General features: G+C 40.0%; 1 protein-coding gene across 3 annotated transcripts in view; it reads left to right on the forward strand.

The window, feature by feature from the left end:
* ASXL3 (ASXL transcriptional regulator 3) overlaps window positions 1-5180 on the forward strand; it is a 72939-nt gene extending 67759 nt beyond the window's left edge. For all 3 annotated transcript variants that reach the window (XM_075023224.1, XM_075023225.1, XM_075023226.1), the window contains one exon: window positions 788-5180. In XM_075023224.1, the coding sequence (XP_074879325.1) occupies window positions 788-4456 (3669 nt within the window). In that variant the 3' untranslated portion in view covers window positions 4457-5180. The remainder of the gene's footprint in view (window positions 1-787) is intronic.
* The last annotated feature ends 13932 nt before the right edge of the window (window positions 5181-19112 follow it).

Raw genomic sequence — 19112 nt, forward strand, 5'->3', positions numbered from 1 at the left:
ATGTGCCTAATTGGAAACATACTAATAATCCCAGTGATTTCACAGGTAATTATTTTGCTTAAAGTTTTAGGTATTTAAAACTTTAATATTTGCATTTTTAATATTTGTAGGTTTGAGGATTTCATTTTTGAAATGCAGTGGTGTAGGAGGTATCCCAGGGATATACTAAAGCAAGTCTCTTTAAAATTGCGAGTGAGGAAGGGAAAGGCATATCCTTTGGTGATTCATTTCTTTTATACCACTAAGTGCTCTGTGGTGTAACGTGAAAAATAGGCTCAGTGGAGATACGGGTACACCCTATCTAAAGGCAAGATAGGTTGTCTGGTATATAAGTGAAAGACAGGCTGTTCCTAATGTCTCAGTCATTGGAGACCAAGGAGCAAAAGCACTACATGATTGTTATTTTTTCACACATTTGCAGCAAGTGCTTAGTCATAGGCTCTTCTCTAGTATCGCTGCACTAGGCTTGTTGATCTTCTCAGTTAGGTACACTGCATATAAAACAGGTCTGACAAATTGTATCAGATAAGCATCATGTTGTCATCCAGTTCAATCTTTGTTCCTGTCAGAAGGGTCAATGTGAGTAGGCTAATACAGGTGTCAGTTATTCATGCTGGCGGATGGTAAAATACTGAAGTGTAAATATCACTAATTAGTAGTATTTTTCTGTCGAACTGCACTGAACAGTAATTCCCCTCATTACCTTTCTCTGACCCTTTAAGAGAGAGCTGGTGATTTTAGCGAGTCGATGATCTCATTACAAGTACTGGTTTTTTTCTTCCTTTAGATTCAGCTTTCAAAAATTGGACCACCTTTTATCATCAAGAGCCAACCTGTTTCTAAACCAGAACCTCGAGTTTCCCCAAGTACATCGGTCAGCAGTGGGAGAAACACTGGGGCTAGAACTCTTGCAGATATCAAAGCAAGAGCTCAGCAAGCAAGAGCCCAAAGAGAAGCTGCAGCTGCAGCAGCCGTGGCAGCAGCTGCAAGCATAGTCTCTGGAGCAATGGGGACCCCATGCGAAGGTGGGAAGACAAGAACGCTGGCACACATCAAGGAACAAACAAAGGCCAAGCTATTTGCAAAGCATCAAGCCAGAGCTCATTTACTCCAGACTAATAAAGAATCAAAGTCGCAGTTCAGCTCAAAGGAAAGTACCTCATCTCTGGAGATTCCAACTTCTACTGACACAAAGATTGAAGGTTCCACTGGTGTCATCATAGTTAATCCTAACTGCAGGTCCCCTAGCAACAAGTCTGCTCATCACCGTGAGACTACCACTTTATTGCAGCAGTCACTTAACACAGCTATATTACCAGAAACTGCTACTGAGATATCGGTGCACAGTTCTGATGAAAATATACCTATGCCACAATTGTGTGAGAAAATTATTTCATCTACCTCTACTGAAAGTAACAGTGTGCCAGTGCTTTATAATAAAAGTTCAGTCTCTGTGTCTGTTTGCAGCACTGCTATGTCTGGAGCAATTAAAGAACTTTCTTTTGCAAGTTCTGTTGATAAATCCTCTGTTTTAATGTCTGTTGACAGTGCAAACACAGCAGTTTCAGCTTGTAATATAAATATGCTGAAAACCATCCAAGGGGCTGATACTCCATGCATAACTGTTGGACCAAAATGTATTGATAACACTAATGTACCAGTCTCCATAGACAATACAGTCTTATCAAACGCCATCGATGACAAAAGGTTGCCGATACCAAGTAGCAATGCGAATAACACAGTCTCCAGTCATTATGCCACTGTGCCAGCTTCATCTATTGCAAATAATTTGCCAAATCATCTCTCTGGTAGTTCTGTACTGATTCCCCCAGTGGGGACTACCAACAGATTTTCTTCTGATAAGATAGCCATAACTGGGTGTAAAGAGCAAAGCACTGTCTCCATTCACACTACCGTTAGATCAGCTTTAAGTTGCAGTGAGGCCCTTGCAGTAGCAGATGCTGTTGCAAGGCCACCCATTTCAATGTTTACTGGTAACATGGTGACAATAAGCTCTTACGATAATGCTACTAAATTAAATGCTGATCTCTTAGAAAAAAGCTCTGGAGCACGAAACCGAATGGATCTCTCTGGTAAACCTCAGCCAGTGAGCTTTACACAAACTGCCATGAATAGGTCTATACCTTGCAAAGTCATTGTTGACCACACTACAAATCTGAATTCCAGTCTGTCACTTTCTTCTTCTATTGAAAATGCAGAGAACAGCATTGACCTGCAGAGCAGACCTGTAAGGACAGAAGCTGCCTTACAAAGTATAGCCTGTCCTCAGGTGTCTGTCATAAGCAGGCCTGAAGTGGTCTCTAATGAAAGCCTTGAGCACAGTTCCAGCTTTATCACCATTACAGCAAAGCAAGACAGCAAGAACTTGCAGGCAGGTTGTTCAAGCCTTCGAGAAGTGCCTCTTGCTCCTCAAGATAAATTAATTGAGGTGGTTACTCCCAGCCAAGGTTTTGCTGAGCAATTAAGAGGTCCTTCAGCATTTAAAAATGAAGCAGATGCTGCCTGTGCCAGTCAGTATAGCACTAACAATAGAATTTGTTGGCATGATGAAGAGGCAATGAGTACAGACCAGCCGGTGGTCAGCCATCTTAACTCCGGTAAGCATAAGGAATACGCAGAGCAAAACTGCTTAAAAAATGTCAAAACTGAACCTTCCAGTTACACGCAAATGTCAGAACTGCAATCCAGGAGTCTTCTGACGAGCATTGCTGTTCCTGTTAAATCGGAAACGAATGAGTCTGACAAGTGCTTCACGATGGACACCGAGGATTTTACAGGACCTGAAATGCCTGCCCAGACTGCAGAAATAGCCACGAGCGCGCAGCCGCCGCAGACCTCCAAGACATCCATTGTGGACTCTATGGAAGACACCCTGTCCCTGACAACAGAAACCCTAAAGAGAGTTACCGGTGCCGGGGGCTCTAGCTGTCGCTTGTCGTCAGTGGAGGCCAACAATCCTTTAGTGACACAGTTACTGCAAGGCAACCTGCCTTTAGAGAAAGTACTGCCGCAGCCCAGATCAGGAGCCAAACTAGAAATTAACAGGCTTCCCTTGCCTTTGCAAACTACCTCAGTATGTAAAACAGTAGTGTCCGAGAGAAATATTGTTGAACATCCTTCCAACTCTCCTAATCCAGATGGTAAAGGATTTACAGCAGGCAGCGTAGCCCCGCTACAAATCAGAAAGCGTGAAAACCATCCAAAAAAGAGGATGGCCAGGACTGTAGGGGAACATGCTCAAATTAAATGTGAGCCTGGGAAGGTGTCAATGGACACAGATGTTAAAGCGGCTCCTTGTGTAATTAGTTCCAGCATGAATCAGCTAGGGCATGGTCAGCCATTTAAGCAGGAGTGGCTGAACAAACATGCCATTCAGAGCCGAATTGCTCACAGCCCAGAGATCAAGCAGCAGAAGAGGCCGTTGCCTTCATGCAGTTTCCAGCAGAGCTTATTTCACATTGATAAAAATGGCAGCTTTCACGCAGAAGCTAGTACCTCACATAGACAGCATTTTTACCAAATGTCCATGGCTGCAAGAGGCCCCATTCCTACGGCAGCTTTGTTGCAAACTACTTCAAAAGGCCCACCTGGCTGCAACGCATTTGCTTTTAGCAGACACCTGGAACAGAAGGGCTTGGGCGATGTGAATATTTCTACAGCAGCTCACCAGCTGAGGCTAGGAAGTGTGTTTTCCCCTAATATTCAAATTAAGGAAGGTGATGACATTGCCAGTGCCTCTCAAACTCTGCAGAGCAAAACACTAGTGCATCCCCCTCCTCCCCCTCCACCCCTGCCACCTCCTCCCCCTCCTCACCCAAATGCCGAAGTCCCCTCTGATCAAAAACAACCGACAGTTACTATGGAAACCACTAAAAGACTTAGTTGGCCTCAGCCAGCAAGCATCTGTAGCAATATAAAATCTGAACCTATTTCTTTTGAGGAAGGTTTAAGCAGCAGCTGCGAACTGGGCATGAAACAAACTTCCTATGATCAGAACGAAGTGAAAGAACAGTTAAAAGCGTTTGCATTAAAAAATGCAGATTTCTCTTCCTATTTACTTTCTGAGCCACAGAAGCCTTTTACCCAACTTGCTGCTCAGAAAATACAGACGCAGCACCCACAGCAGCAGCAGCAGCTCTGTGGAAATTATCCAACAATACACTTCGGTAGCACAAGCTTCAAAAGGGCAGCATCTGCAATTGAGAAATCGATTGGGATTTTAGGAAGTGGCTCAAACACTGCCACAGGCCTGTCTAACCAGAATGCGCAGATCCCGGTTCAGAAATTTGCTGACAGTAGCAATGCCGACGAACTGGAACTGAAATGCTCTTGCAGGCTGAAAGCCATGATCGTGTGCAAAGGCTGCGGAGCCTTCTGTCATGATGACTGCATAGGGCCTTCCAAACTGTGTGTAGCTTGTCTGGTTGTACGATAGGAACTGAATCAAAGATGCAGTATCCCTTATCAGCGTGGGAGCGCAGGACAAAGGAACAGAGAAATTGGAACAGTTTAGGCCACTAATGGTTTGCAATTAGTTGATTGATTTATTTTTTTTTAATCGTTTTTTTTTTTCTTCCAAGTGTGCTTTCAGAATTTAGTTATTCCTGCCTGAGTGCCATTTTCTGGGAAGAAGCGGAAACCTGTAGAAGTAGTTTAAAACAAAAAGATAGCCTTGTTACTGAAGCTTCTATGAGCTCTTTTACTGTGCTAAAAAAAAAAAAAAAGGCATCAATGCATGTCATTCGTAGCTTCTATTTATTTGCACAAAGTGCAGCACATTTTTTTCTCCACTTTTTGATAGTTGATACAAGCTGCAGGTTAAAGATCAGTGGAAGAATAACTCTGCAAGAAGTGGAGTAACTATGCAGAATGAATAACACACTGAATAGTGACTGTTTTGAGTGGGGTAGTGGCAAGGTGTGGGGTATTGGCCATCGTAGCTCCGAAGTCAGTTTGCAGTTTTTCTGCTGATAGGATTGTTTTCTTCAATTGACTTTCACTATCTAGGGCTAAAATATAGTCACCTCACCTACCAAAAAAAAAAAAAAAAAAAGAGGAATTTCAATTGTTAGAGGAGTTTCCTTATATGCCTGCCAGGGACTATGGAACTCAAATCTTACTCATCATCTCTTCTTGTTGATTCCTTGAGAAAAAATTGTATATGCGATGGGTTAGTGGGACCAAAACTGGAATCACATTGGCTTCAGTAGGGTCTGGAGAAAGTAACTTCTCTACTGGGGCTTAAAAACCTGTTTTCTCTTCCTGTTTCCCACTCAAATATTCTTTATTTGCATTTGTCTCTCTAATCTGTCCACTTGGTTTGTCAGTCCCAAATATATATATATATATACACACACACATATATATATATTTATAGGGTCAGACTTATGTAATAGGTTCTGGATGTTTTAGCCTTTCTGTGGCCAAAAAATGATGCGCTCTTGTGATGAATGAATAAGGAAAGATTCTAATTGTGTATCAGTTAAATATTAGATAATCAGTTGTTTTTCCTCTTACATGAGTTACTCTATTTAAAAAAAATCTCAGAGTTTTGCCATTTAAAGTAATTCTTAGAATTACTTACAACACTAACTTTTTTTTTCTCAAGGGGATTCAGACCCCTTACTCTACCTTTTAGAAATTGGAATCAAAAAGGCAGTTTTAAAAGGGATACTGCATCTTTAAAGTAACCTTCAGTATTTATCCAGTACTGTATTTACGTTCAGGACTATAGCTGCATTCCAGATGTGCTAGCCACCATAACAGCAGAGAAGAAAAACAATAATTTTGGGGCCCTATTCACCTAAAAGGAAAGTATTATAAAGGGATAAAGCACATGCAGTTGCTGGGGAGATGAAAATACCTTGAGTTTTTTTATTCCCACTTCAAGAACACAAAATGTGGAGTGCAAGTCATCCATCTGCCAATATGTGGTTTGGTCTGCCCAAATGTCAGCATCAGAGAGAAATGTTATTTTTACCATTACAGTAGAACCTCACTAATCCAAAGACCTTACAGTCTGGTCAAGAAAATTATTTTCCTTCCACAATTTTCAGAGAGCAACGTAGTAAGAATGTGCAAGATGTAATACTGCTTGGATTTCCTGATGCATTTACTGTTGCTTTCTGAAATACTAATGTGAATGATAGAACTACATTTAGGAAACAAAAACTATGCTACATTTTACACTATACTCTTTTTATATGATCGTTGTTTGAATACTTATTCATAAGCTGTAGTTGATCTCCCTGACATGGGTGCATATTAATGAGGTTCTACTGAATGGAGGAACCACATTTATTTTCTTGTGGGACCATTTTCACAAACATGATAAACGCCATTTATTGTCTTAAAAGTGAGCTGGAATATCTACAACATACATTCCTGTCATAGGAAGCTCTATGGTGCACCTTGATGTTCTCTTTTATTGTAATTAGCAACATATCAATATTATTTTTGACACTGTGTGGTACAAAGGCCATTTATAATTACACTAACAAATTTGTTGCTGATACAATAATATATTTTTTCTATACAAAAGTGCTCCTTAATATGACATGTGAGTTAAGAAACGGCTTCTCAGCACTTTTCAAGTCTTCTGGTAGGAAAATAAGCCAGCCAAGCAAAAACCTAGGAGTAACTACATGAAAATTAGCATCCAGTGCTACGCCAGCTGCTGGCAAAACAGTGACTGAAAAATACTCACGAGTAAGCATGAGTGTAGTCGGTTAATGCGTATCAAATTCATATTTGAGGAGCCTTTGTATCGGAATTGTATTGCATTGTATTTATCCTGGGTAGAGGTAGGATACTTCTATTTAAAATAAAGAAAGCAACCAGTCTTAGACTTCTAATAACCTATGTTTATATAAGCCTGCTGGGAATCCTTATTTCTAGCTCAGGTTTTCCTGTCCACAGCACATAAGTCAATATTTGTTTGTACTTGCATCTTAAAATACTTCTTGTATTGACTGACATAATACAGAAATAAATTCCGGCCACAAAATAGTTTTACTTTGTTCGAAGGATAAGAGTGTGACTAATGTGGTAGGTAACTCATTCATGTCATATTGTCATTTTTGTATCAGGATTGCAACTTGCATGTGTGAGGTCGTGATAAAATGTTATTTAAAATGGCATTAGACTGGATGGTGCTATGTTATATTACACAACTGACCAAACTCTTCCATAGTGCCGTTCCACTCTTTTCATTCTTGAGTCATTGGAGTTGCACCAGGAATAAATTTGACCAATTAGTTAGCAACAGTCGTGAAGTGTTGTTACAGATTATAGTTTTAGGGTATTAAAATACTCAAAAGCAACTGCGGTGATATAGGAGCCTGACTGAATCCTAGTGTGACCGAAAACCTTACTTGGATTCTGGTATCACACAGATGCTTGGGGGAGAGTGACCCTTGGTCTTCAATAAGAACACAGTCACGTTTAGACGTTAATTTTGAATTACTTTTTTTGTTTGATTGTCCAGGTTTCAGGCCCAGTGTCATTGTGTTTTCTAATGACCATGCAGTTTGCACCGTGGGGTGTTAATAGTTTATGCACTGAAAAGTGGTGAAAGAATTGCTTAAGAACACACTGCTCTGTGTTTGCGTGTACGTATGTATGTGTCCCAATGTCCAGCATGTATAATTTACCTTTTTTTTTTAAACGTCCAAAATTGTTCCCCCACTCCTACCCCTGGAGCAGCACTTTTGGGTGAGAGGGAGAAACACGCTTTTTTCTTTCCTCCCTCTTTATTGTTTTAATTGCATACCTGTGAGATATGCAGATAACGTTAGGGCATTTGCAGTGTGTGTGTTTGTGTGTTTCTGTTCTCAACTAATTTTCCAAGCAGAAACTCCCTTTGAAATAATCTTTAAAAGAAAATAATTAAGAAATGGTGAACTGGATGCTCCCTGTTTGCATTTTATTTATCTGCTGAGGTCGAGTACATGAAATAGCATTTAAAAGACAAAAATAAAGGTTGAGCCATAAAGCAAAAGGTATATTCTCTGTACTATAGACTTTCTTCTTGAGGGTGGTGCATGTTGTCAGGGTAAGCTACAGAACGTGCAGATGGTTTTTCAGGGCCCTGCAATTCCTTGCACAGTTTTTAAGCTGGTGCATATGGTGCTTTATAATGCAACTTCTGAAGTAAAATTACCTTATGCTGCACCCCCTTCCCCTTATAAACACACGCACAATTTCAGAATCGTTATTGTAGCCTCTGGTTTAGCAGTTTCTCCAAGGTGTGGTGAAGTACCAGGATAAACACTCAAGATGAGCTGAGAAGTGTCACCGAAATCGATCATTTTAGCTGACACACATGAACGGCCCTGCTCTGAACACTGAATGACTTCTGCAGTCTCCTGGCAGCAGCACAGCGGTTCATCTTCTGTGGCTCTGCAGAACACTGGGGGGAAAGCAACAAAATATTCAGTGGATTTATCATGGACCTGTGTAGCTAAATGTTTCTGAATCTATGAAATCCTGTTGTCTTCGGTCATCATGCTTTGTCACTGTAAAACCAACAAAAAGAAAAAAAGCATTTTTTAGTCTAATTTAAGGAGCTGCTTCTTTTATAGCACATAATATTTCGCTTTGTACTATATTTGATAGTTAAAGAATAATTTAGTCCGTAGAATAACTTTGTTGTATTTGTACTGTTCATGAATGTTACAAGAAAAGTGCTTTACTTTGTTGCCATAATTCTCTTGTACTGCTGTAAAATATTTTTTCTGCTTTACAGAAACTTAACTCGATTCACATTTTCAGTACAGGGTTTTTTGTGTGTATGTATTTTTTTTTGTCAGTATTCTGAATGTTTACATCTGTTTGACATTAGCCATTCTATGCCTTTATAGGGCAGTATTACTCCTGCAGTATAACAGCAATGTGAAATCCACTCATACCTGCCATGCATGAGAAATACAGATTTATTGGGGAGATCCCTAATGTGCATAGATATTTTTTCTATCCGCATTCAGTGAAGTAAATACCCTCCTTCAGTCCTCTACCAAAGAAAATATTATTCCCACAGAACAAGCTCGGAAAGTGGTTCTCTGAATCTTCAGAAGGGGGTGTAGTTGGTTTCAGCAGGATTGCTACGGTTTAATGCTGTTATGCTTTGCTTTGTTACCCTGCCAGAGGTGACTCGGTGAAACAAGCATTTTAGCAATTTTTTTGTTTCGAGACAGTGTTTTGTTTAGAATTCAGGGATCATGCTTTCTTTAATGGTGCTGTTTGTTTTAATTTTTTTTTAAGAAAACAACCTTTTGTTGCCTACAGAAATGACCATTCACAAAACCATAAATTAAATAAAATAATTTGTCTTCATAAATTCTCTCTTCTCCCTTTCCTTTTCCCCTCCCCTGTTCCTTGAAAATAACAACTTGGGCTTCAATATTAAAATATTCTGAAAAAAAAAATAAAGAGATAAAATAATATTTGTCATTTGTTTATTTATTTTATGTTCAGTGCCTTAGGCAGGAGATCCTGCTTGTGCACATCCATTGTATGTACAGGTTGATGACATAGAAATGTGAGAGAAAAATCAGTCCTTTGTAAAAGATTTTTCAATTACAATGATGTAAGACATAGTTTGAATGACTTCTGATGTAACTCAAGTATTAATCATCTTATACTAGTAAAATAAAACTAGGTGTTGTATATTAAGTTGTTGTAAGTAGAATAGTTTGTGGATGAAAGTGATTATATTGCTTTGGGTAGTTAATGCTGGGTGTATTTTAGTACTTGGCCTCCATCTGCAACCCTGCCCAGAACGTGCTTAACAACAGCAGCAGCAATCCAGGCATACACCTCTGTTACTTCTCATCCCCATAGCAAAGGAAATTAAACATCCATGGTGCATGAAAGGCAGCCAGTCCAAGTTATATTCCTCAAACCACTTATCTTTTGAAGTCTAGAAGGCCTTCCTGAAATGGAAATTCAGTAGCCATTATATTAAAAAAAATAAAAAAAAATAAAAAAAGTTTTCATCATGTTACTCTGCAAAGAGAGCTTTGAGTACTGGTGGTTAGGGTGCAAGTGTTAGAGGGTGGGCAACAAAAAGCTTTTTCATAGCCCTGCTCTGAAGTACCAGAACAGTGCATCCTAAACACCATCTTTTGTCCAGCCTCCTGTCATTATTATTTCAGATGTGGTACCATCTGAGGGTCTTGTTAGCAGCAGCCTTCTGCTAAAATCTGTCCAAATCCAGAAAGAAGACAGTACCAACCTATGTAGTTTATAATCCAGTGATGTTTTTTTCATATCCAATACCCATCTGACAAACTCCCTCAGCTAGTACTGTCATGCAGATTATTTAACTTATTTAGTTCTGCTTAGATATTTGTTTTGGCATGGGGCTGTGCCAAATCAGGGATCAGCTCTGCTTCTGACAGTAACTGCCTTTTTTTCTTTTATTTTTCATCTAAGCAATGTCATGCGAATCAATTTGTTAAATCCGTACTAGCCAAATACTCACTTTTGTCCTTTTCCTTCTTTTTACTTTTTTAAAACCTGGAAAGTATTTCTGCACATTTTTATTCGACCTTAAAAAGTATTTAGCTTTTCTGTGGTGTTTGCTAAGGACCTTCCAGGTATCGAGCCCGTGCGTGTCCCTGAGGTCAGCCCAGCCGGCAGACAGCAGCGGGGGCCAGCAGGCTGCCCTGCTCCCTGCAGCCGGACCCTCCCTCCGCAAAAGCAGATGGCGCGGAGAAAACCAACCACGAAGGCACAGGGTTTGTCTTTCTGCAGGGTGGAGCTTTAGCTGCAGTGAAAACAAGCCATCCTCCCTGCCCCCCTCCAAGTCCTGGGACATGGCTTTCAACAGAAATGATGCCCTGAAGCTCACGTCATCCTTTCCTGCAGTTGGCACTGTCGGAGTTGTGCAGTCTATGGAAGTGAAGTACCAATGCACTGGAAAAGATTCCTCCCCGGGCCAGAGCCCAGGTGGGTGGGGTTTTTTTCCTGCTGTTTCCCTTGCCGCTGCGTGGATGAAGATAGACAGCGACGCAGCTCTTTGTACCGAGGCGCTTCACAAATAAATATGAAGGTATTATCACTGCTTGGTGTGCAAAGGGTGTGCTGTTGTCAAGCCTGGCTTTGTTGGATGACGTGGCTTGCGGTTGAAGGACCACCAAACAGCAATACCTTTGAGCCCCACCACCTTGGAGACAGCTTTCCATGATAAAGAAGGGAGGCAGGCACAGGCACTGATACCTGCTCGTGCCTGGAGACAGAGTACATTATTAGTATGGCTGGTTTTTGTGGAAACTCACCTAGACGTAGAAATAAAGCAACACTTGTTGAGATAATTCAGACATCTGGACACTGGTACTCTACAAATACATAGCAGGCACTGATGAGACGAGTTTGTTATATCTCAGTTAAATGACAGCCGTTTACTTTTAAGTACTGTAAGTTCACGCTCTCAGCCTGGGAGGTGCCTATTGATGCACCAGCAGTGATTAAAACAACAGTTGTTTCACATATCCATGGGGGAAAAAAATGCCTGGATTGTACTTTTTGGAAGCTGATGACACCTTGGATAAATGTGAATTTCTGTGTACAGGTCACCTTTCTAAACCCCTTCTGTTCTGTGTCCTTTGTCCTGGTCTTGTAGAGCTTAGTTCAGCCTTCAGAGTCTTATCTCCGTATCTTTCCAATGAAAAGCCAAGAGCTTTCTTCCAATATCTCTGAGCATCCTCATGCATGTACCACCAGGGCAGGGAATAGTTTAAGAGCCCACACAGAAAAAACAAATCTGAAAGTAAGCTGAATATATTGGATAATTGACTTCTGTTAACAAGAAATCATGCTATGTGGAGTAAATAAATGACTGTTGATATTAAGATAAAGGAGATACACCTTTTTGGAAAAAAAAAAAAAATTGGGCCTTGCTGTCAAGCATCTTATTTGCTTCTGATTCTTTCCCAACTGCTCAGATCCATCCTGCAAATCACTTTTTCATGCCCCCTGATTGTGAACTCTCAGCCCAACATCCATTGTGCAGAATCTTTGCTATTGCTGTGTGCATTTCTGGCTTTTAAAGGAGCAAATGTGGGCGATCGTGGAGAGACTTGTATGTACTGCCTCACCCTTCGCTCATTTACTTAGGCACTGTGCAGAATGGTATGGAGTCTTTGGGGAAAAGAATAAAACTGTGAAAATGCAATAATCCTAACATACATCCCTTGTCTTCCTTTAGGTTATTGAGTGGAAAAGTCCAAGCCTCAGATTTTTTAATGAATGTGAGCAGGAGCTGATCCATAGCAGCCGGAATAGACCATAGTCTCGGGTTCCATCCAGAAATGAGCATTTACTGTTCAACAAGTCCAAATAAATGTCCTCAGAGTATTAGGAAAACACAGCCAACACAGATAGTCTGTCACTGAAAAGAGGCATGGATAAGGAAACAGTCAGCATAAGACTAGTGAAAAAGAAGTTTAGTTATGTTTTTGGAACAAGTGATCCTGCCAATTGTTTTAAAAGTTCAGTATCTGTACAGAATTGCAAATATTAAGAACATCTTTTGTAGGTCTAAATTGGGAGAGAAATATTTAAGGAAAAACAGACTCAGAGCTAGTTCATAGTATAAAGTTACAAGACCTGATGGCTAGTTCCTTAAAAATGGCTGTTTGAAGGTATTTTAAAATATTTCTGGTTAGAAATTTAAAAGTTAGTGTATGCTGAGCATTTTTCAAATTAAGGGTCTCTGTTTTGGTTTCCTAAAATACGAATTCCAGAGCCTTACTTTAGTTTTCTGATTCTAAAAGTCCTTGCTTGCATTGCCAGGCAAGTCTGATTTATGTTCGTCGCTGTATAGGACAGTTCAAAAAGTAATCTAGAAATACATTGTGTCACTTATTTTAGTTAGGTATGTCATGCTACCTAGAATGAATTAATCTGGGTGGGGAAAATCTGCATTTGTCTTTTTGGCTCCTTTAAAATAAAATGAAAAGACAGTGAAAATAGCCATGTGATTCAAGGGACATTGTAGAGTATTGCTGGACCTGAGGAACAGACCTTCTGCATTCTGCATGTTCTAAATTTTCAGGGAAATAATATCAAGATCTTTATGAAGAGTGTAGGTGACAGTAAAGAGGAATGATATGTACACCAGTGCCAATGGTGCTTGAATATTTAATAAAAAAGAATTTATAGAGACTTAGGGAGAAAATGAAACACTTGGGAGGAATAGAAAGAAATACATGTGAGGCGTCAGTCACAAGGGGTTCTTCTCTCTGGCATCTGATGATTGTGACGTGGTTAAAAACAAAAGTTGTATTTAAGGACTACTGAAGGAGAGTAAGGCATTAGGAAAGCAGGCTATGAGGTACACTTAAGTCAGGATTAAATATTAGGGTATTTCTGGTGCTGCAAAAAGAAGGATGATTTTATTCATAAATTATAGAATCTGAAAAATACAATTGCCAGAAATCTGAAGGTCAACTTGTCCCTGCTGTTGCCCAGTAGGCTCAGACAGCTGCTGAGGGCGGTGTGCCTCACCTGCCCTGCAAGGTAGGTACCCAGTCAGGGACAGGGTTTCTTTCAGTGCTTCACCATTCTTACAATTAGAGAGCTTATCTTAATGTTTAACCCAAATCTTCCCTGCTGCTGTTTAAGCCCATTCAGTCTTATCTACACTTCACAGACACTGAAAATAACTTCCTTCTTTCCTCTTTCTAGCAGTCTATTAGATAGTTAGGCTGTTAATTTGTCTCTCTTGGTTTTCCATTGTTTAAGCTGAATAATCCTAATACTCAGCCTTTCTTTACAGGTCATGTTTTCCAACCCCTTATCGTTTTCATTGATCTTCTGTGGACTTTCTCCAGTTAGTTCAAATCCTTTTTGCTGTTCAGTTCCCAGGAGAAAGTGAATGTGTTATCTTAGCTGAGGCCAAGTGGAGCAGTAAGACTGGTTTGCATGCCTTGGAGGCTAAAATTGTGCTCCTGTGTCCCAGAACAGTGTTTGGTTTGTCCGTGGCCTGTTTAACTTGGGTTCAGGTTGGTCCCAGTAACCTCTGCATCCTTTCCCATAAAAATGCTTCCAGCTTCTTCTTCCCCATCCTGTATTTGAATAATTAATTATTTCTAAGTGTAGAATATTCTATTTGTCAGTGCTTAGTGCTATCCTAAGCTTTTAAACATAGCTTGAAGTTGTCCAGATCATCTGAAATTCCAATCTTATCTGGCAACAAGCTAACAGTATTTCCCAGGTAGGTATCATCTGCAAATTTAGAAAAACAGGACCACAGTATCACAGGATAATTCCTGTTGGAAGGGCCCTCAGTAGGTCATCGAGACCAGCCTCCCACTCAGAACTCGTTGTCCCATCACCCATCTCATTAACTAAAATGCTGGAAGGAACTGGAGCTGTGCCAGAACTGACTCTGCTATGGTTGCTGCTACGACTGTGTGAGAATGGTTTCCCACCCACTTTTGACTAACTGGGTAACAGTTTTGTCTAGACCATATTTTGCTGTTTTACTTATGAAAATGTCACGGTAGTGCTAAAAGCTTTAGTGAAATGGAGATGTGAGATCTACTGCTCCTCAGTCCACGGTGCCTGTTACTCTGTCATGGAAAGAATTAAGACTGGGTTGACCCACCTTCTTGACAAATTCATGTTGACCATAGCTGGTTTACTTTTTATCTCTGAGTCCTTATAAACCATTAACTTGTGCTAACATTTTTCTAGAGAGTGAAATGAAGCTGATGATACTAATTCCCTTTTCTCCTCCTCTTTTGAAATCTAGGTGGTTATTATGTTCATCCTTCCCCAGTCTTCCTGGCTTCACCCATTTTCATGAGTTCTGGAAGATAGCTCCTGACGGCCCTGTGACTGAATCAGCCACCCCTTCAAGTGCTATGCAATAAAGGCCATTATGCCCACATAATTTTCAAATGTATCACTTATACAAGTGCTCTCTAACCTATTCAAGGCTGAGATAGTAGCCTTTTGTCGCTGGTACCAATTCTGTTAATTATCTGATTATAGTCGACATTTTTAGGGATGGCTTTCCCTCTCCATTAAGTAGCTGACCAGCTGGCACCTTGGTGTTCCTCTTACTGCTGATGTATTTCAAGAGTGACTTCTTTGATTGTTTTTAATGTTCTTTGCTGGTCGAACCTAACTTTGTGCTTGGCCTTTCTGATTTCACCCTTACATGCTTATACTATAGGTTACCATTTTCTGTGTACTACCCTTCCTTGAGGAAAGAAGTGCTCATGACGAGGAAGCATTATTAAAGGTTCTCCTCTGGCTATGCTTATCACTTCTCTGCAGTAAAATTGACTTGCTTCTTCAAAACTTCGGTTGAGCTGAAAAAGGAACACAAGAAAACTCTCTGGACAATCCAAGACCATAAAGTAATTTTAAACTAAATATTAAAATACCTACCAACCATTATTAAGAAGTTTTAAAAATTAAAAGATCAAATGGATTTCAAGATCTTAAAGATCAATTATATACATTATAAGAGAGATGAACTCTAACATTAAGATCATAAAGACAAATAATGAAGAAAACAGTACTTTGAGACAGCATGTGTTTTTATCAAGCTAAAGCTAGTCCTGAAACAAAAAAGGGGTCCCTACTGAATATCAGAAAATGAACTGAAATACCAACAATAATGTAATAATGAGCATAATGTCTGTATAGTCTAAAAACTGGAGAGCCTAATAGATTAAATCCCTTTTAAACACTGTACAAAATAATTTCAAAGGACTAATTCACCTGTTATAAACAGTGAATAGAAATTAGCTACACTTTCTTACTTTACTACACATTTTGCAAAATTTAGTAATTTTTGACAGATTTTCTGTGGCTATACAGCTTGTAGTTATTTGCTCCAGTGTTAGAAATTGTAAATGGATACCAGTTCACAATTACAGGGTTTTAGATCAATTTAATGTTTGTTTTACCTGCGTAAAGATCTCTGTCACTTGTCAAGGAGCAAGAAACTGTTTCCTCTAACATTAATATATGGTCTGGGGCCACCTCATGCAGAAGCATTACAAGTGCATGAAGTGAAAACTCTTGTTTGGGGGACAGTCATATTCAAAACACATACACAGAGAAGAAAGAAACTCACTGGCATTATTTATGTTTTGATCTTTTTCTTTGCTTAGAATAGATTGAGATTTGTTTGGAACCGACACACATATGCAGAAGGACCCCAGATTTGAACATCCAACCAGAGTGCAGCAAAACCCACGCTGCGGCTGCTGCTATCAGCCCCATGCAGTAATGCCCCCTGTCACTTCGCCAAGAAGCAGCTGTTGCAGAAAAGAAATAAATTCTCTACCATTCTACCAAGCAGGGCAGGTCTCAGCTTTGGCAGATGCAGGAGTGTAAAAGAAATAAATGCTAATCAGACATTTAGAAAAGTAAACACTCCTTATTTGTGCCTCAAAAATAATCATTCTACTGCTTGATACAAAATGTTATTAAAGAGTATGGGGCTTATACACATGGATTTTCTTATATTGAAGATTGATGGCATAGAGAAGTAGGTTTATTGTTGCTTAAATGATAGGATTTTATCAGTAAAGTACTTGGTTTTACACAAGAACTTTTTCTTATATTTTTAAATTACTAATATTTAGTTGTCTGCCTGCTTACATCCTCAAAATTATTAACATACTTTATACTCATCCTCCCACTAAAAGGTGCATGAATCCACAGTATTCACACTGATGTAACAGGGAATGCAGCTGCGTTACACAACACAAGCACATAAACTGTCCCAAAGTACATGGGTGCTGTTAATCACCATGACTTCCTAATGACATATGCATTTGGGTATGCTAGGCATGTAAGATACTGAGTTACCCGTGCCTGGGAATGCTTGTGGGTTCCGAGGCCAATTGGCAGAGCCAGCCCCAGGACTTCCCTGGAATGATGCTTCTTGGCGCAGGCCAGAACCTCAGCAGAGGATATTCCTACAGTATATTAGCAGGCATGATCATGTCTAAATGCTGGCAAAGGTCCTGGAGACTTCTTAATTTACAATCATAGATGCAGCCAAGGTGTCCGTCAAGATGTACGTGAGTTGCATAGGTGATGTGTGAAGGTACAAGCATATGAGGAGTTTGTGATGCATCACTTCTATGGGCATACCTTGGTCATCGGTAAATTTGATGGATCCTGGGCCTATCAGACTTGCTGCATGTGCACTATAGACACAGTTTTTAGCCTGAAAATCTCAGGCTGTAATATGGTAACCCAAAAAGTGTGGCTGAGTCTCTGCAAAGAATTTTTTAGCCTTTTGATCTTAAAGATGTACACTTCCTTCTATCATTTGCTACTGTGCTTTGTTGAAAAGCTGTAAGATTAACATAGTTGCAGATTAGTGGTTTAACCCCAGCCAGCAACTAAGCACCACGCAGCCACTGATTCACTTCCTCCCTGCCCAGTGGGATGGGGCAGAGAATCGGGAGGAAAAAGGTAAAACTCGTAGGTTGAGATAAGAACAGTTGAATAGGACAGAAAGGAAGAAAATAGTAATGATAATAATAACAATAATAAAATTACAATAATAAAAATAAAAGAATTGGAATATACAAAACAAGTAATGCACAATGCAATTGCTTACCACCCGCCGACTGATGCCCAGTTAGTTCCCAAGCACCGATTCCCCCAGGCCAACTACCCCTGGTTTACATACTGGGCATGACATCACATGGTATGGAATATCCTTTTGGCCAGTTTGGGTCAGCTGCCCTGGCTGTGCCCCCTCCCAACTTCTTGTGCCCCTCCAGTCTTCTTGCTGGCTGGGCATCAGAAGCTGAAAAATCCTTGACTTAGTCTGAATACTACTTAGCCATAAATGAAAACATCAGTGTGTTATCAACATTATTCTCATACTGAATCCAAGACATAACACTATAGCAGCTACTAGAAAGAAAATTAACTATATCCATGCTGAAACCAGGGCACAGATTTTATTCATGATCTCCTTATTGTTGTGTTTCCCAGTAGTTTTTCTCATTCAGGAGCTTAGCATACTTACATTCTCAAGAGAAATACAGATGTGGCTTGCTTATACTGTTGGCCTCAGCATTATGCACTTATCACCTGAACTTTATACTGGTATAATTTGGTTCTTTTCTTCTCTCTAAACATGCCCTGTTAATCAACTGTACTTCTGAAAGCCAGAATTTACTTCACAGAAGGTAGAAAGAAAAATGGAGAGCTCAGAGAAAAGAATTCCTTTCTCCAGTATTTAAAAAACATTTTGAAATTTTCATTATCTTCTGCAAAATCTCAATATTGGATTTTTCCCCAGGTAAGAACATTCATAGTGTAAACACTCTCACTTTTTTCATTATCTCTTCTCTGCCTCACAAATGTAACCTTTCTCCAGTTCCTCTTCTAACCCTCTGATTGTATCTCCTCCATATCTACTTTCCTTCTCATTTTACTGCTCTGATTTGTCCAGTGGTGCTGTGTCTCCTGCATCTGCTGCCTTTGGTCTACATCTTTTAGTTCCTCAGAGTTTAATTGCTCAACACTTGTTGGCTGCCGACATTTTGAAGGAATCAGGGGGTGTTTGGTCTTTGAGACAAGTCCTCATTTGCCAGTGATGTTCATCTCCAAAGGATAATGGAGACCGAGTTTGATGTGTTTAAGATGGAGGGTGATGCTTTTATACATCCACAAGTCCAAGGATCTGCTCGGGAGAATCCCATAGGATGCAGCCTTGGAGAAAAGGAGGGTCCAGGAGAGCTGGCTGATTTTCAAGGATGACTTACTCTGAGCTCAAGAATGGTCCATCCATACAAACATGAAATGAAGCAAAGCCAGCAGGAGGTCTGCATGGATGAACAAGATGCTCCTCTGGGAATAGGAACAGGGTCTTACCCTTTTTTTCTAATTTCGTCTTTCTGACATGAGGACTATCCTTTTGTCTCACGATTATGTTAGACTTTTCACTGTATTCTGGTCTCTCAGTAGGACTCCTCACTATATGACAGTACATAAAAACCACATACCAGCTTTGTTTGATTTCTGTTTCTGCAATTTTGTGTCCTCAGAGCTGTCAGATGGAAAAATACATAGAAAAAATGGGGGTAAAAAAAATTGGG

This window comes from Buteo buteo, chromosome 3 (assembly GCF_964188355.1).
Source record: "Buteo buteo chromosome 3, bButBut1.hap1.1, whole genome shotgun sequence".
In the NCBI taxonomy this organism is placed as follows: domain Eukaryota; kingdom Metazoa; phylum Chordata; class Aves; order Accipitriformes; family Accipitridae; genus Buteo; species Buteo buteo.